General features: G+C 41.9%; 1 protein-coding gene across 5 annotated transcripts in view; it reads right to left on the bottom strand.

Moving 5' to 3' along the window:
* Positions 1 to 25,279, bottom strand: part of Prkn (parkin RBR E3 ubiquitin protein ligase) — a 1,141,511-nt gene that overhangs the window by 597,777 nt on the left and 518,455 nt on the right. For all 5 annotated transcript variants that reach the window (XM_076926642.1, XM_076926645.1, XM_076926643.1 and 2 more), the window contains one exon: positions 11,020 to 11,103. In XM_076926642.1, the coding sequence (XP_076782757.1) occupies positions 11,020 to 11,103 (84 nt within the window). The remainder of the gene's footprint in view (positions 1 to 11,019; positions 11,104 to 25,279) is intronic.

The following is a 25,279-nucleotide window of genomic DNA, read 5'->3' as shown; positions in this document are numbered from 1 at the left end:
CTTTGCTCTACTTAGAAACAGCCAAGGAGGCTCAAAAACGGGTATTGGGATTGCTGCAACCTTATGTGTGCACACAAGTGTCATCTGTTCCTGGAAGGATTCTAACTGCAGGGCTGAGGCATGGGATCCTTAGTCGTCTCCCCCCTGGGTTATCTCTCCATGCAGCCTCTCCAGGAAAGCCTCTTGTAAACTCCAATCCTGTTTTTGAGAATGTCATATATGGGTACTCTATTTACATTTCCTCCCTCTGTTCCTCTCAAATTCATGGCTTTTTATTTAAATATTATTGTTACATACATACACATGCATGCATTTATATATACATGCAACCTGAGTCTCTTCTGTGTTGCTCATATCTATACATTCTTCAGGCAAATTTAAAAACTAGTGTGTCATGGTTAATTTTGGTGATTGGTCGATTAAGTTGGAGCTGTTCCAGAAATGTGGTGACGAAGGGACAGGGGAGCAAGAGCAGAAGAAACGAGATGACACGAGAGGGGGAGATACACACTTGAGAACAAGGAAATGGCCACTGTGGCCCTAGACCCTAGATTACAAAATGAGAAATCAGGGTCCCCCTCCAAAAATGAAGCCTCTGATGCATCGGCTATCTCGTGGACTTGTCTCTCCAGAGGCTCAACTGCTTTGTAATTCCTGAGCCAGTGGATATGCTCAGGTTCCTAGTGAGTCCTACCAGCATCCACTATTGTCCTTCATTCATCTTTAACCACGAAACAGCATTTGTCAGGGAAAGAAAGCACCGTCCCCTCAGCCCTTCAACACCGTTCCTATCTCCACTGCCTTGTGGGTCTCTCTCACCCTTTGCCCAAACGAACCTCAGTGTTCCCACTCTGAAGCAGTTCCACTATTGGTTTTGGTTTCATTCTGCAGTGTCATTTGAGGGGCTCCTGTAACAACTGTGACAGGGTTCTGATGAAGTACTCTAGTGGCCAAAGTTGGGAAGAATATGTGGCAAATTCAGACAAATCAGCTCTCATGCTCCCCGACAGTGCTTGGTAACTTATGATAGCCAATCACGTCCTAACCTGTACTCACTGTGACATCTCAGTATTTAAGTTAAGCTTTCTCTCAGTCTGGCTAAGTTTTCTGTACCCTGCTGTCTTGAACCACAGTGTTCATTTGGACCCCACAGTATGGCTGAGCAGCCAGATCTACAGCCCCAGGAGGAAGCCATGATTCTCCAGTGCAGAGAGCTTTTAAAGCTCTGCTCTTAGGGAGGGGTGTCCTTTGCATAATCACTTACAAATACTTAACTTCACAAGGCATTCCTCTCTGCTTTTATGCAAATAAACCATTCCATCCCCCAAGGTGCATGGCTGAACAATAGCTCTTCTTAGGAGGCAGGCCATTTAAAACATTTCCATTGTTTTAACAAGAAAATGTCTAAATTTGAATACTTGCCTTGTATTAATTTATAATCGTTGTAAACAGGACATTGGATCCCAGAAAAGGTTTGTACAGAGGGAGACTGTGCTAAGTGATATGAGCCCTAACTGCACACTATAGAGTCACTTAATGACTTTTGGAATTTTTATGAGCTTCTGTGTGAGTTTTAGTGACATGGTAGAATCAGAGAAATGGTTCACTCTTATAAGGTGGCAGGTAAGAGAGAAGCAAACGCTAACCTTAGCAAAAGGACAGTGTTGGGATCCAGGGAAACACAGATTCTTCTCACTAAGTTGGGGAAACCTTCAGATAAAGACAGATTGACAATCTTTAAAGAACTTTCACTTAAAAAAAAAACAAAAACCCTAAGGATTAATAGGAGTCTGGGGCTTAACAACTGTTCATTGAACTTCCAAAAATTCTATACAATCTGTGTTCCCAAAGCAGAGAGCCAGAAACGAACAGGGCTCAGAGGGCCAGGACACAGTGGAGAAGAGGCTCCGCTAGCTGCTCCAGCTGGCCAGCACTCAGTTGTTAGCAGTTTGTCAGCTCAGCCATCTCTGAGGTCTGATGGACTGAACAAGTATCTCAACACTACCCCAATGAAACAGTCCTATTGTCTCCAGGCTCCTTATGGCCTCTGGTGACAAGAGGAAAGGACCATGTGCTCTCCATTGAGAGACACAATAGCCAGTTGCAGGGGGAAGGCTGAGGGGAGTCCTTCTCACTGGACTAGCCACTTCTGGCCATTGCAGATAACAGAGAGTTGTAGATAAAGATAGATTTTCAATCAACCACTAAACAGACTCCCGCTGAGGAGCATACTGGAGAAACGTGAACAGTGAATGCAGAAAACAACCATATGGCTGCTTTTAATGACCCAATCAATACAAGAAAAGTGTGGCACTTATAATCAGCTCTAGACCCAAATCTCATTTGTTTGTTATGCTTCTGGCTTTAAGGAAGGCAGACCCCAGTGCTCATTTACCTTGATTCACAGTGCTCCAGGGATTCAAGGTGGGGAAACAGAAAACGAAAAACAAATAAACAAAAATTTATTTTTATTGTCTTCAAATTTTCCTTTGTTCTCATGGTTCCTTGAGTTCCATTCCAGCCTGTTTGACCTGCCTTTCATGTTACCCAAACTTCAACTGAGATTCCCTGACATAAAGATCCTCTAGAGAAAAGCCCCCCAAACTAAACAGCAGGGGACACAGAGACAGGCAAGGAAGAATTGCACTCTGCTTATTTCCCAGTCATACCCAGGATAGCCATGTCCCTTTGCAGCTTTAGCCAGACCCCTACTTACTGACCGGACTACCACCCCTGATCTCTGGCTGGCCAGTCCTGCAGGATCAGCATAACACAGGATTGGCTGAGTTCTCTCCCTTCTAGGGTGCATTTCACCAGGTACCCTATGTCTCACTCTCTGAACATCCTGTGCTTTTCATCTTCTTGACAAACCCCAGGTCATCAGCACTGTGCAGCACTGCAGCAGAACGCCGAGTATTGGTTTTCCATCAGACAACAGCAGGCAATTGAAATCTGTGCGTGGAATGAACTTGACCTTTCCATCCCTTTATTAGGCTCAGCCCTTGAACCTGATGCATGCTCTATCCTGGCCTACCATCACACTGAAAATGCCTTATTCCTTCCCCGGTTCTGCCTCCCCTAGGAAGTGAGTGGATGGCCTGTTAAAGGGATTTCTCTTCTTGGAATGCCAGAAGTACTATTCTGTGCCTCCCTGGCACTTAGGCTACATTGCTGCGCTGGTCTCTGCTCTGTCCTGTTGGAGAAGTCCCTCACACTCAGCCTCACCGACACATAGGTCTGCCCGATGATCATTCGTCTCCATGTCTGGAGGGCACCAGATTTCTCTCAGCTGGGACAGCAGTGTGTGAAATTATAATTTGCATCCCCTGCCTGACACGGTGAGACACTTAGCCCTGCCCTCTCAGTCTTGTCTGGACAGCTGCCCTTTCTGTAAACACGCTCCTCTGTGATCAGAGTCTTGGCTCCGAGAAAGGGCGTGGTAACTGCCGCAATCAAACATGCAATGGGCCTTAACCATGTTTCTTTCCATGGAAAGACACAGAGTTTATTAATTACACTGTTTCTTGTTTCAATCTTTTATCTTCATCACTTTGGGGTGTCTTTCCCAAAACTATAAGTGACAGGGAACATGGCCATTACCTACTCCAGGGAGCTCAGAGGCTGTGTAGACTCTCAAGAACCATTACAAGTCAATATGTTGCCCACATGTGGGTCACAAACACATGAAATCTATTCGGACTGGTGAGCCATATAATCACACTTCACATTTGAAGTCTTCAGTTTAGAAAACTGTTCTTAAGTATAAATCATCAGTATATATCTTTAAAAGTAAATGTAGTTATGTCCCCCTGATAACTTTCTGAGAGCTAGTTTGATCCACGTAAGAGAGATGGGGGTTCCTTAATGACCACCATCAAGGTGTGATGAAGTATGGGCCTCCTCCAGACATCAATCACCCGCTTGGAGGATCGAGAAGCTGGTCCCAGCCCTGCAGCAGACCTCTCTCTCCTGCCCCATAATTCTCACCTCTTCCTTCTCCTCTTCCCACTGAATCAGCCTCCTGTGTATCTGTGCTGGGGTGCTCTTTGAATGACCTCCCATTCCCAAATCCCTGATATTTTCATTTGAGTCTAATCTGCTGTACCATCTGAGGTATTCAGCGCTGATTACAGTGACATGTGATTGGCTTGTCTCCAGCTCTCAGAATTTCAATTACAATGATTTTGAAAACTTTATCATACTTCGGTCGTCTCTTCTGCTAGATAAACACATCTTCCTAGATCTAAAACCCACTGATTCAGAGGCCTGCCTTTCACTGATTAATCATGATGAATTCCTTTTTTTTTTTTTTTTTTTTTTTTTTGATTCTTTGTTGTCTGAGGTTTTTGTCTAAGATACGATCAAACTGTAATTACATTACCCCCTGACATGTTTAGTTTGGGAATCTTTAATGGGAAAAATTTGAAGCTTCGAGAATTAGTGAACAACTAAAAGAATAAAATGCAGATGTTTCCACACTGTGCTGGCTAGTTTTATGTCAACTTGACACAAGGTAGGGTCATCTGAGGGGAAGGAATCGTAATCTAGAAAATGCCCCCACAAACTAGGATCGTATGCATGCAAGTCTGGGTCGTTTTCTGGATTGATGATTGATGTGGGGGAGCAGCCCAGTGTGGGTGGTGCCATCCTTGGGCAGGTGTTCTTGAGGTATCTAAGAAAATTAGCTGAGCAAGCTGAAGAAGTGAGCCTGTCACGGCACCCCTCCATGGCCTCTGCTTTAGTTCCTGCATGACTTCCCTCACCAATGGAATGTTATCTGGTTGTGTTAAGATGACATAAAAAAAACCTCTTTTCTTCCCAGGTTATGTTTGGTCCTGGCTGCTTTATCACAATAGAAACTGTAACCAAGACAAGCATTATTGTAATAATATAGCATGTTATTTCTAGTGTATCCATAGTAGGTTGTAAAGTACCTGACTGAGACCACAAGAATAAAGACAACTTGGGATTCACATGGATCAGGCGCTTCCTCGAATGAACAAAGAAGAGTTGTTTTTAATGCTTTAACACCATGGGATTGATCCTTACATTGCTTAGATAGGGCATAATCAGCGAGCACTGTCCCTGCAATGGCGGACTGAGCCTGCACATGGAGGCACTCAGCTACAGGAATGCAGTCCTGCTGCTTGATCTGCTAAATATGAATTCTTCTCATGCTAAGAATCTTTACGATTCCATAGAGAAGATGTTTGTTGATTTACTGTACCATAATGTTATAAAATAGCTCAGATGAAAAAAGTGGGTTATGTAACAGAGAAAGAAAAGCTGAATCGTGTGACGCTGAAGCCTCAGACCCTCACAAAAACATAGGTTCAAAACAAAAGAAAACAAACAAACAAACAAAAACCTGTTTCTCTTGCATCTTTAAAAACTATACTTCTGTGTTAAATGGGACAAGTGGGGGGGGGAGTAAAAAGGATCAAATACATCATATGTATGAATGAGATTCTCAGAAAATAAAATTATACCAAAACAGTATTTTTAGATTAATACATCTTCATGTCAACAAATATTTGAAGATTATTCTATTTTGCTAAATTTTATTCAGTTCCATCATGATAAAAGTAGCTCAACAACTCAGAAAAGAACAGGAAACTTTTTCTTATCAAGTACTCAAAACTTGGTTTAGAAATAAGCTGTCCTTGGGTCTGAATACTTGATTGGTTTTTGAAAAATGCCGTAGGAGGTTTCTAGTTTGTCACCCAAATAGCATGTCAGACAACAGAGAGAATTTTGTCAGGCTCAGACACCGTTCAATCATAATCTGAGTTTGACTTCAAAGCTTTCACAATTCAATTTTATTTAGAATTGAGAAAATATGAGTGTGGAGAACAGGGTAAGGGCAGAATGAACATTTGTCTTCTGTGGAACCAGAGGGCAGAACGGAAAGGGAGCGTGCGAGTCCATTGCTCATTTACTCCCAACTTCATTTGCCAGCCTCTGCATCTAGGTGACCTGCTGCCCTCTGACAGTGCTGAGGTCCGGGGAAGATGCTCAGGGTGATGTTGTGTGAGCATATGTTTGTGTCCATGGGGTCCCTTAACAGTACAGATAACTGTGAGTAACACAAGAACAGAGAAGCCACAGCTCGTGTGTTGCACAAATTCATTTGGCCATTTGCGGCAAACTCAGGGACCGCTGGGAAACCTGCCCCTTTCCCCAACAACCAAAACAAATACCTAACTTTCCATTAGACTTAGATACTAGGAAAGTAAGAATGTACAGCCGTCACAAGATACATTCCCTGTCTTCTCGCTTAAGGTTCTAATGAAGTCTGAGAGAAATAATGAGCTTCAGATTCCTTAGAGGATGCCAATGCGACCCAACCAAAGTATCATGAAGACACATTTGGAAAGGAAATATACAAGTGGCTTATAAATCAAAATTGTTCAGTGGTAGAAAACTCTTACTTAATCTGCATTTTGGGTTAGTGTTTCCCACGAGGATGACGTCAGAGACAGTGACTAGGAATATTAAGTTTTCCTCAAGACAGCACTCCAGGTGACATGTTGAGCCCAGCGGTGGAGAGGTAAAAGCTCTCTAGTTCTCATACAAAGTTTAGCAATTATTGATTATAGTCAGGGGATAGTTGTAAGTATCAAATGTCAGGTGAAATAAATCTCATAAGTACTTTTAAAGCTTCTTAACTTTTTGATAAGACAATAATATGTGATCTGAAACAATTTACCTCCTATTAAAATCACATGGTCAAAACAAAGCTACGTAATGTTACACACGACTTCAAGTCACTCTTACTTTATATAAATATAAAATGGATGTATGTTATTGGTTACCGAGTGAATTTAACTTCATTCAAAGAATCTTTTAAATTCTATTTTTATTTTTGAGATTCTAATTGAATCATGTCCCCTTCCCTTTCCCCAAATCTACCCCCTTGCTTTCTGTCAAATTCATAGCTTCTTTTTTTATCAGTTGTTGTTAAATACATGTATGTATATCAATAATGACCTTGGTCATTTGTTGTTTTGAGAGATGATTCATTTCACCTGAAGGAATGTCCTTTCCTTACCCTGAAATCCAGATGAAAGCCATGAGGGGAGAGGCATCCTCCCAGATGCCTAAGACCTGTTCATTTATGCAGACATACCACTGAGGCCAGGGGGCTTGGTAGGAAAATGCTAGGACGGCTTCCTGTCCTTGGGGGCTTAGAATGTCCACATAATGCCTTGATATCAGGACCTCTGGGTTTTCCTTAGCCTGTGTGTGTGCAAGTGAGATAAACACATGTTCTTCAACACACAAAATAGACAGACACAATATGGTCACCATCTTAAAGGTCTTAAAGCTATCGAGTACGTAAAATGTAAAAGGGAGTTTGGATAGCAAATTGGAAGTCTTCTGCCACATCCAACGTTGAATTAATTTTTCTAGTGTGGAAACTTCTAATTGATTATGTCTGCTTTAGTCTCAAGGACATGCCCTGTGAGATAACTATTTAGGAAAGAATAAGATGCGTTTCAAAATGAATGCCATGCTCCTTCATAAAATAAAAGCTACAACTATGCACCTGAACAAGCTTCTGAGTGCTCTGTCTAAAGCAAGTTAGGGTGAAGGAGGTGTTTTTGTGTGATGTTGTCTGTGTGTGTGTGCACGTGGATTGAGAGGACAACTTCCAGTGTCCTTCATTAGATGCTGTGACAACTTCCAGTGTCCTTCATTAGATGCTGTGACAACTTCCAGTGTCCTTCATTAGATGCTGTGCTTCACGACATGGTTTTTAAACTCAATCTAGAACTCATCATGAAAGCTACTAGCTGTCCAGAGAGCCCCTTCTTTTCTTTCCCTTGCCAGCACAGGCATTACAAGTGTGTGCTGGCACACCTGGCTTTTAAAACATGTACATTCTGGGATCAAGCTCAGGCCCTTCTGCTGACGGCCTGAGCATTTTACCAACTGAGCTGGCTCCCAGCACCTGTGTTTGCTGTCTCAAGGACTAAGGATAAATCTGTCTAGTTGAAACTGGTCTAGTTAGCTAATTAGACTATATGTGCATGTATAAATACTAACTGATAATAGATTAAGAACTCTGCTCTTTTGAGTTTGAAATATATGGCATCCAAGATATGCAACAGAAATAAACATTTTTACACATATATTTATATACCAACCATCCTTCCATTTACCTGTTTATTATTCCTTCCTCATATTGATCATATTTACAAATTTATATCTATGTGTATATATATATATATATATATATATACACTATATATATACATATTATATATGTATATATAGTATATATAAACACATACACAGTGGGTGTGTACTATAAGTGTCACAATTATATATAATCATATCTATATGTATAAATAACATAATTACACATATTCATGCACATGCATAAATTATACTTAAGAATTCTGTCTGCAAAACAATACACTTTAATTTCATGCCAGTGGGAAACTCACAAGGATGCATTGTGATTTGACATCTGTGATTGACATGTAAGTCATTATTTTCCTTAAAACTTCTTTCTCTGGGGTTTGCATTCATACAGAGTCTGTCTGTGGTCCTCAGTCCCTGTGTGATGGAGAATGCTTGTCTGCCTGCCGCTCCCTTCTCTCTCTGTGTCCTTGCGATCACCTGGCAGACTAGCAAGAGGAGGCCAGTCTAACGATGCAGTTCAAACGCTGAAGCTGTTACTGTTGACAGATTTTGCTCGTTAGAGAAGATATGAACTGCCAGTTGGCTGGGATGGTTTGTGAACTAACACTGACATTTGTGTTGGTGCCTTGTCCATGTTTACAGCTCCCAGAATGCATGGGAAGGGCAGGACTGGCCTAAGGATTTTTGAGGTTAAAAGTATACAATATACAAATGATAAATAAGATAAATGATAAACAACAACAATAACCCTCGTTGAAAAGACATCTTTAGAGAGAAGCTGCTCCTCTGTGTGAAGCTGACAGGTTCTGTGACTGAAGTGCCATTCTCTGTTCTGTGTAATTGTCCCCTGTTGACAAGCACAGGCTTCACATGGAGGAGGTGCTTCTCTCTGAAGTTGTCTTTTAAGCCTGTCAGCCATGTTAAGTCTTCTAACGTCCCACGATGTCAGAAAACAGCAAGGTGAGAAAGAGATGAACCTTAAGAGGAATATTTGACGGGTGTGGAATACAAACATGAACTACAGGTGCTGGGTGCATGTCTCCTTTCTCTTTTCTAGGCTCAGAACTGCAACTTTGTTGGCTTTTCCTTAACACCTGTGAACGTCACTGTAGGGCTTTTAAATGGGCACATTCCCACAGTTACTCTTGAAACACACATTTGAGTCTGCACCCCGTTTCCTAGCAGGTAGATCCCATGATCCCTGGGGCCTTCCAGCTGCTAAGCATCATTTGCTTGTTAATAAGCTGGCTTGAGGCTGGTGTATCTGGGAAGCTTCAAGACAGGGCCTTTCCGCAGAAAGAGTGAAGCAGGATATTAGTACAGGGACTTTCAGGCTTCAGGTCCTTCCAGCTTCAGGTGGGGGCAGAGGGACTGAGATTAAGTTGATAACCAATGGTTTAAGCAACCATGTCCCACCTCTCTGTCTCTCTCTGTCTCTGTCTCTGTCTCTGTCTCTGTCTCTCTCTCTCTCTCTCTCTCTCTCTCTCTCTCTCTCTCTCTCTCTCTCTCTCTCTCTCTCTCTCTCTCTGTGTGTGTGTGTGTGTGTAGGAGGAGACTCCAAAACCCACAAAGGATGGCCCTTAGAGAAGATAGTTTCTGTACAGCCCTAGAAGGTGCGGTTAGGGAGTGAAGGGAGTTCTGCCTCCATTCCTCCTCTCTTACTCCATGCATTTCTCCATTTGCTTCCTTTGCAGTGTTCTTTATAGCAACTAGGTAAGGACAGGCTTTCTTGAACAGTCAAACCCAGAGAGAGCGGCTTCAGGTACCTCAGTTTTCTAGTCGGTCAGATTCTCAGGAGAAATGGGGGGCTTGAAAATGGCATCTGAGTTGAGGGCAGTGTTAGGAACTGAGCTCTTACCCTGAGTGGTGTGTGTGTGTGTGTGTGTGTTCATGTATTTGGGCACGGATGAGAATAAGTACAGGAGAATGTATCCATGTGGAATCCAGAGAGTAATCTGCACATCACCCTTAAATTACTCCCAGTTTGCAAAATATGGTTTCATTAAACCTGAAGACCACTGGTTCCACTAGACTGTCTGCCTGCATTTGCCTCTACGATGCTGCTTTACAGACATGTGCCATGGTGCCTGGCCTTATACACATGTGCTGGGGTTGAACTCAGACACCTGCCATTGTGCCTGGCCTATTACGAGGTAGCCGTAATTAAGTAGAGTGAATCCAGGCCTCCTTCCCTTTGTAGTGAGCACTTTATCAAGTGATCCATCTCCCCACACCTCCCACACTTTTTCAGGTCACAGAAATCTCTGTTGATTGTTATGTTTGAGAGTAGAAGAAAAATGGTTTCATTTGCTTTTTGAGATTATAACAACAACATTTTCCCCTTCTGATTCCTTCCTTAAAACCCTCCCATATACTGCTCCCCCCACTCTCCTTCAAATCAATGGCCTCTTTTCCACTAATTGTTATTGTATTCATATACCTATGTGTATAGATATTCGTAATGTATATATAATATATAATACATAATACATAGAATATAGGATATATATTCCTAATATCACATGCTCATCCTTATGATAGCACTTGTATGTATGTTTTCAGGGCTGAACAACTAATTGGTGTGCTTGTCCCTGAAAAAGACCAGCTCTCCCACTCCTACCTTCTCTCAGTTGCCTTTCTATATCACCAGAACAACTGTTCCTAGGGAAGTGAGACTGGGGGTACAAACATGGGGAGAGTTTTGGTGAATGTGGTTAACACATATGGATATAACTCCACTTCTGCTAGGATCTATGACTGAATGGGGGAAAGTCAGTTGATGCTCTTAGCCTCTATTCAAATGTAGTAGGCACTGAGAAGGAGGTTGCATTCTGAATTCATAAATAATTAATTTAGTCAGACACTTACAGCTCTGGTTCCAGGGCAGTCTGGAGACTGGCACTCACCACTCATCCGGTTTGGAATTAAGACATCGTCCCAGCAAGATGGACCCTTTGAAAAAACAAGACCAACAACAAATGAAAACAACCCATCATTTCCTTATGTACAATAGAAATGGAAATGCACTTTTGTGGAGAATCTTGATGCCTTCCCACTGGAATTATTGGAGACAATGAAATGACAAGGACTACAGGGATCTTGAGAGTGGGGCTAACAGACACAGTGGGGGCTTTCCCCAGATGTGCTTGTGTGATCTGTTAGGTCACGAGTGTCCCCATAAATACATACGACTTGATTTGGTATTTTGCTCAAACAGGTCCAGTTTCCATTCCTTTGGCTCTTTTGGGGGCCCTGTTTAAATCTTGCTGTCTGGAAAGCCATCCCACAGTTGTGACAATACTCTCCAGCTGGTCTACCCACTTTACAGCAGCTGTCACTTCCCCACAAGTGGCATGACAGCTGATGAGGTGGGGTCTGTTCCCTAACTGCCTGTGGATTCTAGAGAAGACCTGGTCTATACACAGTATCCCAGTACATGAGAGGCACTGGGCACTGGACAGCAGTATTCAAGCAATCAAGAATCAAACCTTTAAGTAACAGCCAGAGTCCTTCTATTGGATGAGAAGTCTTTGCCTGCTCTACTACTGTTTGAGTTTCAAGAGGTTGACCCAGGCCCAAAGCATTCAAAGCAGAGCATGATATATTTTATTTGCAGATGTTTTGAATATAGCACTAACCAACAGGAAACAACCTGGACCACTGGAGACCTATGCAAAATAACATGCATTAACACTAACTCCGGGTTCTTATTCACTAATTTGTGTTAGAGCAGGAGTGTAGCCATTAAAGGTTCTGGAAGGAAACAATGAGGGACAAAGGACTGAAGCCATCTCTCCAGGTTGTGGTCTCCTCACTACTGAAAGACAGCAGTGTCCATATCTTAATAAAATAATTTTTCTAAGTTTACTGCAATTTTAAATATTGAAATTTGAGTGAGAATTACATGGAAAGGGGGCAGTGTTGAACACATGCTTGGGTATTTCCTGTCCCTGCTGCCCTGGACACACACACACACACACACACACACACACACACACACACACAGTCTCTTCTGAAGCATCATTTGATATCAGTGTAAGCTCTCGATCTGTGTTAACACATGTGACTAGGGAGGCTGAGACAGTAGAAGCTGAGGTCATGATCCTGCTTTTCTGGAAATACTCAGGAGCCAACAGAGGATAAGTCTATACCTGTAGGGCCAAAGGGGGACTAAGAACTGAAATAATAATAGGGAAAGGGGATAGGAGAGGGGGCAGAGGCAGCCTGTAGCCACAGAATTTCATAAACAGAAGATCCTAAAATATATTGAGAAAGTGGCCAGCTTAGCTGCTTCAAAACGAAAACCAACCAATATCCTAAAGTCTCAGCAATTCCTTCAAGGCCCAGAGCATATTTCTAACCTCTAATTACATCGATTCAATGGAGGAATAGTAAAAAGTATGTTGGGGACCCCAGAGATGGAAAGAGGGTTCAGGGAGGTGATGGTTCACAGATGATGACAGAAGGCTGATGGGTATGGCTCACGACGTGACTCTGAGAGACAGCCAGGGGGTGGACAGTGCTTCTGTAAGTATGACAGGAAGGACAGAGGAGAGACAGCTGAGGATCGGCAGAGCTTTGGGCACAGGTGGTCTGACAGCCAGTGGCCTGAAGCCAGGTGGGGAACATTTGGACAAAGGAGCAACGGATGCATAGTTATCATTTACACTGCAGGAAGTAAATCAGTCATCATGGGCCAGCCTGAGGACCATTTCTGTGCCAGAAACCAGCTCCTCAGGAGCTCAGAAAGTCTACAGCAGAAACTAGTGAATACGTGGAGGTACACAGGCCAGAGCCTCTGCCTGGAGTCTCTATATGCTTAGACTTTCTTCATCATAGTATATGAACATACATATGTGCACCCACGTCATACACACACAGATATAGATACACATACAGACACACACACACACACACACACACACACACACACACTACATATACATGACAGCACACAGATAACACATGCACAACATGTATGTAAGTACACAGATGTGTGTGCACACACACCTTACACACACAATGCTAGGGAAAATCAGAAGACTTGTAGGAGTGTGAGCTCCACCTGAAAAGGTCGTGTTAGTCCACAGCTGCTGGAATTTGAACCTTTAGATTGCTGGTCTACAGGCCACTGGTAAGCCCAGACAAAGAACAGAAAGCAGGCTCTGGGCTACTGTTGTTAGGGAGGTCTGCTTCAGTGCTGGCTCTTGCCTGGTGTTTGAAAACTCGAAATTCTGAGAAGTGGCATCTCTGATGTGGGTGATTAATAGAGCTGCTTAGACAATGGATGTGACTTCTGTCTACTACCTCTTTCCTCTTAGACTGTCTAGACTTCTGCTAATCTTGAGGTAAGAATGCCTGCATGACCAGCTCCCACTGGTTCCCATGGGACTCTGCCCTCTCCCCTTGTGTCTGTCTGTAGATTTTTGCTTCAAGCCAGTTTGCTACAATGAATCTCAGCATTGCCCAATCTTGTAGTTTCTTTTGGTGAGTCTGTGCATCTGGACATAAGCATCAGGACACAATGTTACAATCTCCTCCAGCCACTCAGAGGGTCACTGGCTATACCAGAGTAGAAGTGAACAAACCAGCAGCCTCCTGACCCAATCAGACCAGTGCCTGTATATATTAAGTTCATGGCCTGGGAAATGTCTTCATGTGTTGCGGCCTGAGTTGCCCCACGGTTGGGGGACAAAATGTCAGGGACCGCCCTATCAATGTTGGAATCCGCACTGCCAAAAGCCTTGGGGGTTAAACTGTTAGAGCCTGCACTGCCCCAAGCTGCTCCAGTCTTCAGGTTGGGGTTCAGCAAGAGAGTGAGTGAGGACAGATGCAAAGAATGGAGACCAAACAGAGTGTGATTCAATCCCGTTTATTCTTCAGTCTCTCTTCTTCTCTCCAAGTCCCTAGTTCCTAGCACCAAGTCTCTGGTCCTAATCCTAGTTCCAGTTGCTAGTCTCTTTCCCAGTTCCAAGTTCTTTCTCCGAGTACTAAGTGCCTAATAATATTGCCTGTGTCGAGTCTCAAGTGCCTACTACCTAATCCAAGTGTCTAATACTTAATAATTCTTCTTCCGAGTTCTCTAGTCCAAGTGTCTTCTACCTCATAATTTCTTCTATCTGCCTCCCACCTTAATATGTCTCACTTCTAAGCCACGCCTTTAAGTCACGCCTTTAAGTCATGCCCTTAGGTCTTGTCTCTAAATCAGATCTCTAAGTCACGCCCTTAAGTCACACACCTTTAAGTCTCACACACCCAAGGGAAAATCCTGGGTATCTAAAACAAGATGTTATCAGAGTGTGCTCAGCTGTTGTAGGCTATTGTAATCAAGTCTCTTGTCAGGGTATACGGCTCAAGATGGCTGCAAGGATGATAGCTGCCTTCTGTCAGCTCCCCACATTCATGTTTTTTAATTATTGAAAAGAACAGAAAGAATGTACTCTTGTATGTGACTTGGAAATCATGAAAGTTTCAAATGGTAGTGTTCATAACTAAAGGTACATGGCACACTCACTGGCACATGGCCTTAGGTAGGCTTGGGTACCCTCAAGGTAAGTATGTTTTCAAAAGCAGGCCCTGTGGCCTTCAAAGCCCACATTTACTGTTTGATGCCCTCATGGGAAAAGCCATCAGAATGTCTCCATGGTAAATGACATTCTATAAGATTATAATAAAAAGTATACCTCCAATTTTATATGGTGGCATATATTTTGGTATCACATAAACTTATGAGTAGGCATGGCTGTCTGTGATCCAGATATCAAGAGAGACGTTCCTTCAATTGAAAGCTTAGAGCTATTCATCCGAGCAATCAGAGAGGGTGTTCAAGGAGAGGTAGCAACTGGAAGCAGTGGAAATAGTAACTAGAGGCCACATTCAAGGAATTGACCTGAGCTATGCCAACTGAATAGAAAAGCATGAAGTAGAATGTTAAACATTTCTGATTTAGTGTTTCTTTGTCTGGTTGTGCAGCTGCCTGTACACATGCATGTACGTGTGTGTAGAAGCCAGAGTCAACTTCCCATGGTCTTCAGGAGCTATCAGCCCTATTTTTGTGGGACGTCGTCTTTTGTTGGTCTGGCTCTCACCAATTTGGCTAGGCTCACCAGTGAGCCTGAGGGATCCCAGCATCTGCATCACTCCTGATAATGGGGCTATCAGTGAGCCACTGTGCCTCTGTTTTCCATGGGGTCTGGAGGTAAAGCTCAGGTTCTCAGCTTGTGTGGCAAGCACGGGAAAGCTATGCTATCTCAGGAGCCCTGACAAAACACATCTGCAGGGCTCATCAGGAAAAAAAAAAAAAAAAAAAGATCCCAAGTAATAAAATCCACAAAGTGTGAACTTTTAAAGTTATTTCTAAAAGTTATAGAACTAATCCAACACTCATCTTGACTAGGATTTTTTTTAATGCCCAACCAAGGGGAAAACGGAAGCATTTAGCTGTCTGTTTTATATTCAAATATCATTCGTATGAAAATCCAACTAGCCCTTCTTGAATGACCTAAGGAACGCTGTAGTGTGCTCTTCCTTGTGATGCAGAGACGCCTGCATCACTGCTTAAAATACATTTCCAGTGCCACTCTCTGAAACGGCACTATGAAGTCAGCTGCTCATGGCCCTGCACGTTACTTGCATGGTAATTTTATTTAACTGTATTTGTACCAGCCATCTCGTGTCACTATCGAATGTGCTGCATTTAAAATGTAATTAAGCATAATTTAAAGTACAATGAAACTGAGAGGCTAAAATAAACTTGATATTCAGTCTCGGAACAGCGAGGCCATCTTTACAACAACCACACTCCGAGGGTTGGCCAGGTTCTTCCTTTATCCCTGTGTCTCCATTTGCCAGAGATGATGAGAAGACAGCATGCTGAAACCTGGAGATCTGCCGTTTGTGGCTAGCCACATGCCTAGCCTAAGGTCACTGACCCACTCCAAGATGAGCTCTTCACATCTAAGAACTGAGGAGGTGAGCACGGCCTTCAAGCAGAGTGGCAGGATTGCCGTCATCAGACGACGCCTTCCACACAACCTGGTACCTGCTGACTTTTTAAAAATTGCATCTGTTGTATTATTTCTTAGCTCTCAAAATAGAACTTCCAGAAAAGATTTATTTGTTAATTAATTAATTAGTTTGTTTTAGCAATAGCTGAGCCCTGAGAGGCTCATTTTAAGGGGAGTGGCTGACCTCCACTGGGTATTATTAAATTCTTCCTGCTTCTCCATTTCCCTAGGCACCACCATTCCTGGGGATCAGGGCACTAGCTGTAATAGATGGCATGGAACTTCACTCAAGCTCCATCTGTCACCCCATGTTGTTCTGTGGGTCCATCTTCTTGCAGGAAATTTAGTGATGTTCTGCTTCAAACAAAGTTTAAGGCTTTGGTTACAGCCAAGGTTGGTAACCATAACGACAAGTGGAAAAGTGGGTGGGGTGAAGGAAAAATTCTGGAAACCAAATACCATTAAACACACCAAATATTTATTGACTAGATGAATATATATATATATATATATATATATATATATATATATATATATATGTACACACACCATCCAATTTTTTGTATGTATATTTATATAAAAATAAGTATCCTCTTTCTTATAAATTTCATGGAATACCACAAAATTTGGCTCAAATGAAATAAGGAAACTCATTCAAATATATAATATTTTAAATGCCTGTATCAATTATAGGCAAGATATAAAGCAACTATAATTGAACATACACATGTGTATACACACATACATAGCTGTACACACATACATGCACACACATGTGTGTGCATCGAGGGTGAGAATGTGAACTAAAATCACTGTTATATGTACTACATACAGCTCAAATGACACTCAACCACCAGCTTCCTATTTGACCATAATAAAAAACACGTACATACAGAGAGTTAAATGTGAATATATTTAAGTTTTATTCATAGTAGTCTTAAACTAGAATACCTCTCCTGATATCCATCAAAAATATGCATGAGCAGAATGTGGTATTGACAGAATTGATTTACCTGTGGCTTGTATGTTAAGGGTCTCAATTATGTGTTGCTTATTGGCTGGAAGGGTCCCATAGTCCTTGGCTTTGCTAAGACCCTCAGCTAGGCAAGGCTCCTTCAGCAAGCCAGCAGAGACTGGCTGCCTGGTCTCCTGCAATGCAGTCTCCTGTTATGTGGTCAAGGATAGTCAGAGACAGCAGCAAAGGACTCACAGTTGCTCCCCTATGTTCACTGTTCTCTCTTGCTTAGAGAGAAGCCACAGGTCCTCTATATACTCAAGAGGAACAGGTTTCACAAAGATGTGTATGGCAGGCTGTGAGATGTTGCTGGTGTCATCTTTGAATACACCAATGCCACATCCTATGTGATGAGGAGAAAGACATTACAGGAAACCAAGGAAAGAATAATCCCATTTGTGACTTAGTGCCAAGGGCCCAGGATGTGACTTCATTGTGGGCACACTTCCCAGCTCAAACATGTGAATATTTCAACCATCTCCTGGACTTGTTCTTTTATAACTTATGAGATATTAAGGCATAAATGCTGGATGGAGCCAGCAATGAGTTCTTATTTATTCTTGTAAGACAAATTTAAAAAAAAAAAAAAAAAACACACACACATTTTATAACAGAGACATGCTTTACTTCAATGAAAGGGCACATTCTTTTAAAGCCTCACTTTATATCCTGTGATTCTTAGAAGAGGGACATTTGACCTTTACCTCTGAACGCTGAGCTGCTGACATCTGTACAGTTGACTCTATAGAAAAAGAAACACTGCAGTCTACGTAAAGAGATTCATAGCTCTTGGTTTCCACTTCCTGATACTAATTACTTAAAGTGAACATTACTGGGAAGAAATAATGATTATGATATTAAGGTTAGTAGTCCAGTCCTTGATATGTTTCATAAATTATTTTAATACTATATTAATAATTTAAAAGTCCTCCATTTAAAAATATTTATGCATCTTAGTGTACAAAGGAGGTAGAGGAAGAAAGGTGATTGGACAACTGCTGGCTAATCTCTAGGAGGATAATGATTACGATAGAAGTGATGGCTGGGGTATGACCTTGTGTTAATACAGAGATGTGCTGTTTACACAACGTGTCCACATGCCCCCAGTTGACCTTGATTCTCCGAAGTGAACCACTACTGCTGGGTTCTGAGCCTCAGCCTGATCATCTGTGTACACATTAGGGTGAATTCAGATAAGTTTCTCAAAGAAACCCTGGCCCTGTAACCCAGTTTGTGAATATACTGAATATACTTAAGAACCAATTTGGCTTTCCTACTTAGTTTCAGAAACTCATCTTCACTATTATATCACAAAATTTTGTCTTCATGAAAGGGCATGCGTCTTCTCCCTTGACTTGTCCATCTTCAGAAGCAAGATCTTGCTCTATCACGTGGAATATTTGACCCTGTGTTCTTATTGCAAAGTATATTCACATTGTAATGACGTCTCATCATAAAAAAATCACTTTAAAAACTGAGAAACAAAGCTTTAATCTTCAAGAGAATAAAGAAGGTTCAACAGATAACTGCCACATATATTCTTGAGGACGCATGGTGGTGGCAGTTGACCTAAACTCATGGAAGAATTACGACTTTAACTGAGCTTAGAAGAATGACTTGCAATAAGACTGGAAAGGGAGGTTTCATGAGGTCAGAAAGATTCTGAGCAGGACAAACAATCTAAATACTGAACCCATATATGCACTGTTAGAATACATTATACCTCCAGATGAATTTCTCATGTATTCCTCATTAAGACACAAACAGTTATTTACATACAATTTCCTAAACATACTAATCTATCCAACGGTTGCTCAAAGCACACTTCTGTAGAAATAGATATTTGGATATCTTTCACAGCTGAGTCAGAATGCCTGTGTTTAGAATCACCAAGTAAAGATGGATGCTTCTTATTGGTAAGGCAGGAATAACACTGGCATCCTGGTTATAAGGTAGAAATGCCCAGATTACTGCTCCACACATAGTAAGTAGTAAATACACATTAGAGGATGCTATGACTAAACACTCAACAAGGTCCCATCATCCCAACAAAGATTTGGAACCTCCCAACTCTACAAATGCTCTCATCAGCTCAGGGCAGTTGTTTTCATGTTGTTATGCCTTAGTACTAATTCACTACTAGTAAAATATAGTGAATAGAGTTCATGGTCAAGTAAGACAATGAAAGAGCTAAGTGGTGTGAGACGCCTTTATCTAGTAACACACATCATCACTGGAGAGACTTATTAATAGTAGAAATGAGTGGATTCACACGTTTATCTCACTTTACACAATCACAAGCCGAGTGTCACTTCCAAGTAGAAAGATGGATGCAGCTGTTGCTGCTGCTGTTGTTTACCTGAGCAGACATTCATACCTGTGGTGACTAGCAGAGGCCGCTGTGTAATTCAACTATGGCTTAAATGGAACATCTCAGCTGGCTTTGGGCATTCCACCAAAGATACTGGAATAACTCTATAGTATATAAAACATAATTCGATATAAATTAATAAGACATAATTTTTTATACTAAGTTGCATTTCATTTATCAAAAGTCATGCATCTGGTGGGGGGGGGGGCGCTGGAGAGATGGCTCAATGATTAAGACACTGCTCATGCAGAAGACATGAGTCTGACTCCCAGAATCCACAAAGTAGATGTTGCAAGGCGTCCATTGCCTTCTCCTGACCTCTACAGGGAGCACGTAAACACGTGATGAACAGACACACATGCAAAACAACACTCATACAATGAAAGTAAAATAAAAGATACAACTAAAAAGAAATGTCAAGTGTCTCCAAGCTAATGCTTAAGCCATACGTTTCCCCTGTAGAGGAATTATAGGGGACAATTGCTTTTAAAATCTGCATTATTGCATATGAACAGAGCCCTGTTCTGGCAGAGCATTCTATTGAATTTTGGCATAACCAATATGGTTGTTCCCTGAGTTTCCAAAGTGTGACTATGGCTAAAGCTTGGAATGCTAAACAGTGTTTATTCCTTTATAATTCCCAGCTACCAAACTCTTCTTGGTCTAGAAGATGACTTCCATTACATCATTAAGTGAGGACAGTTTGATTACATCACTAAGTAAGGACAGTTCTGCTGAAGGCACACCCCAGGGATGGTAGGGCTACAATGGCAGTGATTGCCTTTCTGCTCTGTTACATTGAGTTTAAACAATGAAGACAAACAAGGACTTCCAGAGATAGACATCAGTGTTTTATGCACTTTTCATTGGCTTCATTTAGGAGAACCACATGATCATTTGTTCAAGTTCTCCACCAAAAGTAATCTGGCTGATGCAGAGAGGGAAATTCCTTGAGGCTCAGAACAGAGGTGGTTTAAGTCGGCATAATATCTCTAGCCACTCTGACTCTATATAAAGAAGACCAGCATGCAGACCCATCCTCACCCCAGCTGGCTTGGTAGTTATGCTTTGGACTGGTCTCTGCTTATTAAATGAGATAAGAGATCTAGATTTCTACAGACTGGATAGATGCTGTCATTATATAAATTGTTTGGTTTTCAAAATTAAGATCTGTCCCAGACTACTTTGGATCTCCCAGTCAAAAGTCTCAAGTTTGAGTTACAGTTTGATCATCTACTTTTGCTTTTCTAGAAAGGAAAAGGAAGAAATAACATAGCAGATGGTTTAGATCATAAAAATGATTATATTATATTCTTTTCTGTTGCTTCAACATTATTTACTGCCCATGAGTATATTTCAGTCTGGGAACAGCATTTTGGCCACTGGCTGGAAGCTAGACATCTTGTAGTGGTGGAGGTGACAGCTTTAGAAGGCCTGGTAGGGCTTCAGTGGGCAGCTGCCTAGAGAAGGACTTGGCAGAGGCCATGGCAGAGATCACTTGTCAGAAGTGGAAGGAGCAATGAAACTGGGATGAAGACACTGAGCACACAGGCAATGTCTGGGCTGCCTGCTCGTCCCTAATACACCATGTGCATACCAAGAACGTTTAACCCATATTTCTGAGGGTGTGAATTCAAATTCTTGTATTTACTGTGTGGTGCTTTAGATTCTGAAAAAATGCAAGACTTTCTTCATCAACGTGATGAAGGCAGGAAATTGAGGGTCGCAGGAGACTCAGTCCTTCAATTGTATGTCAAATAAAACAAAGCAAATGTAGTCCAGTTCAGTATGAATGGAACATTAGCTCTAGTCTGTACATTTACTGCTGTTCACTTGAATTTCAACAGCTTCTTCCCATTCCCCTTTCCCCTCTTTCTTCTCTCTCCCTCTCCTTGCACCTCCTCACCTCATTGTTCAGTATCTTTCATCTCATGAATGAGTTGTAATTAAGGCCCACTCACCTCTAAAAATCACTCTGGCCTATTTATGCTCTAATTAGAAACAAGAGAAAGAGTCTGTCTCTGTCCCTGTCTCTGTCCCTTTCCCTGCCCATCCCTTTATTGAAACAAAGTAAATTTGAGCTTTCTAGGGACTGCTTTAGATTGGGTGAGGTTCACAACAACAAAAGTGTTTTCACTGGCCCATACTTCTCTGAGTGAATTTCCTCAGCCAGGCAGTGGTGGTGTACACCTTTAATCCTAGCACACTGGAGGCAGAGGCAGAAGGATCTCTGAGTTTAAGGCCGGCTCTGATCTACAGAGCTAGCTGCAGGACAGGCAGGACTACAGAGAGAAATCCTGTCTTGAAGAACCAAACTAACCAACCAAACAACAATGAAAAACATTTCCTGAAAATATTATTATGCTATTCACTGTTCCCCTGGGCTCAAGTGTTTGATCTAATTGAGCCATATATTTTTTTCTACTGTCCCATACAGGTTTGCTAGGCATTGTGTTCATTTTTCTGACAGATCAGAATTTAAGGAGTAAAATACAGACTAAAGAAGATCCCATGTAAGTCATGTGATTAACTAAGCATTCTTCCTAAGCAATGTACTCCACCCCCATCAATTACATCTATTCCATGAATGATTTTGGAAACAAAAATCATACAATTCCGTGAAAGATTTTTTAAACAAAAATTTAAAGATACACGAACAGTTTCAAGTAATAGTTTCTTTTAAACTATTTGTGCTTTTAAGAGTTTTTTGTTTGTTTGTTTTTGATGTTTCATTACTGTGATGGTTTGGGTTTATATGTGCTTGGTCCCGGGAGTGGCACTATTAGGAAGTTTGGCCTTGTTAGAATAGGTGTGTCACTGTGAGAGTTGGCATTAATACCCTCATCCTAGCTGACAGTCTTCTCCTTGTTTGCCTTTGGAACAAGATGTCTCAGCTCCTCCTGCACCACGTCGGCCTGGATGCTGTCATGCTCCAACCTTGATGATAATGGACTGAACCTCTGAACCTGTAAGCCAGCCAAAATTAAATGTTGTCCTTATAAGAGTTGCCTTGGTCATGGTGTCTGTTCACAGCAGTAAGACCCTGACTAAGACAACCACAAAGACATGATGACTGTCAGGAGTGGCTAATTACGTTGATTCATTGCACAATGCCTATCTGTACTGACACAGCACACTGTACCCCATAAAATATATGTTGCTTATTCACATACTATTTCTATCTATAGAGATTTGAATTGTAATGCATAAGGAATTTGCTGGAGGCTGTACATTTTAACTTAAAATTTGCTCCACTAAAACAGATAGGCCAGTGGCTACTGATTCATGGATTCTAACATTTCCTAACTTTCAGTTTGATGTTTTCATGGTTCTTATACATGCTTATAATTTTTCAACTGCATTTGGTAGCTTCTCACTTCTGAATGTGCACCTCAACACCAGTGTTGTGGATATGGCACACTCATTCTTGATTTGAAACACGGCATATGAGAATTTAGCTACAGAAGTAACAAAATTCTCTAAAGCACCCTGCTTGCTTTAATTTAATCCAAATTTATTTAATCCAATTTAATTTAATTTAATTTAATTAATCCAAATCACATCCACCATTGCATTGCCCAAGATCAAGGAAGACAAGAACATTTTCTTTAGAACTCAGAAAAGCTTCCTCAAGTTTTATAGCAAAGCCACTCGTTCAGATATGTTCCCAGGGTCTCAATTTGCCTCCCCCATCTCTCAAAATGCCCATGTGAGGTAGATGAACCTGAGACATTCTTCATGGCGGTTACAGAGAACTCATGGGCAGCTCAGGAGAGGATGGCTCAGCTGGTGAAGTGCCTGCCTTGTAACTATGAGGACCTTAACTCATCTTGAAGAAGTCAGTTAAAAATAAAATTTAAAATGGAAGGCATGGTAGGATGGACATGTTATCCCAACCCTGGAAAGAAACAAGAGATTCTGAGAGACTTGCTGGCCAGAAACCTTAGTGTTCTTGATGAGTTTTGGGTCATTCAGAGACCTGGAATTAAAGAAAAGATTTGGTTGTACCTGACAGATGATGCCTGTAGTTGCCCTCTGGCCTCCACACACAGTCTCTCTCTCTCTCTCTCTCTCTCTCTCTCTCTCTCTCTCTCTCTCTCTCTCTCTCTCTCGCATGCACCCAGCACACACACACACAAATATACACCTATCTTCACATACTACCATCACCACAAAGAACAAGCCAACAGATAATGCATTGAAAATAAGTATTTGTGGTACAACCTACTCATCTGTAGGATCTCTGGTTTGCTGGTGTGGGCAAGATGGAGAGGTCACCATTAAGTAGAAAGAGTAGCAGTGATAGGCAAAATTACACATTTACAACTCAGGAAGAATGAGGGCACAGTGGGAGCTGGTAAACTCAAAATGTGACCCTCCTTCATCTTCACACAGAATCACGAAGCCAGATCTGTCACAGCCTTTCTTTTGAATGTCAGAAAATGGTCCACTGGGAGTCAAGAGACCTGACAGCTGATGGATGACCTGACAGTCATGAGGGTAGAGAAGAATTAGCATAACATCCCAAGAGCTGAGCCCTGCAGCCTTTGCAGAGGCAGAAATAGCTGTTCACAGCCCAGTAACCCCTGACAGCACCGTTTGATCAGGATGAGGTCAAGTAGAGGATACAAGGGGACGTAGACCTGAAGTTTAAGGGCTCAGAAAACAGCAGTCTGGCTCAAAGTGCAAGAGACACATCTGGGAACAATGAAATTTTCCAGTTTTGCACCTTAGAAATACGTTCTTACTCTCCAAACTTTGTCCTCTAAACACCTGGTAGATCTAGAGCCTCTCCTCTGGACCCAAACCGGTGCCTTTTCTGCATGGCTACAGCCCTTGGTGATGGCCTTGGCTCTCATACCCACTCTCTCAAACAGGTATACACACCCAAGGAGGAATATTTCTAGACAAAAGTTGGAATCTGACCATCGCCTCTTCAGATCCGGTAGTGGCTTCATCAATATCAGGGTCCTAGCAGGGCTCAGAACACTCTCTCTTACCTGACGGCTATTCTCTGTATCTCTCCGCCCATTTCTTTGCTGCCCAATGCATATAAACCCACAGGCTGCACCAGGAGGAAAGTAATAACTGAAGTCATTCACTAATCTTGCTGGACCATTCCCTACTCAGGCAACTCTTTGACTTGCCAGTGTGCTGGAAAGTGTTGAATGACATCGCCATGGTTATAGGGGCAGAAAAGTGGTATCAAAATTCTGACGGCTGAAAATCACACCCTCATGCCTTTTACCCCAAATTGCTTGCTCACTCTGTTGCTGCCTATTGTGAGCGCATAAATCCCAATGTCCAGGTTGTCACCGTTGGCTATACTGATTGAAGTTTCCTGGCAAGTGCATCCCACTGGGACTCCCTTACCCCTAGCTGTCCAAGTTGATGGAACAAAAGTGCCTGCCCTCAAATGAAGATGCAGAATAGTGGGTACCATCTCCTGTGTCAGTTGCAATGTGGTGACCCAGATGGTTCCCAAGAGAGATTGCCAAAGGATGGATACCAGATTTAGGAAAAAAAACATATCTAAGTTCAAGACTCATTACTTTGCACACAGTATGCAAGTTATTTAAATTCTAAAGTGCTCAAGTTTTCCTAACTATAAAATAGAAACTTCTATTATCTCTTGGAATATCACAAGGATTTAAAAAAAAATATTTCTGAGACTAAAACAAGGCATATAAAAATTGCTTTTCTACCTCTATAACACTGAACTGTTATGAACTAATA

Source organism: Arvicanthis niloticus, chromosome 28 (genome assembly GCF_011762505.2).
Source record: "Arvicanthis niloticus isolate mArvNil1 chromosome 28, mArvNil1.pat.X, whole genome shotgun sequence".
NCBI lineage: Eukaryota > Metazoa > Chordata > Mammalia > Rodentia > Muridae > Arvicanthis > Arvicanthis niloticus.
Note: the sequence above shows the minus strand (reverse complement) of the source record. Positions and strands in the feature narration are given on the sequence as shown.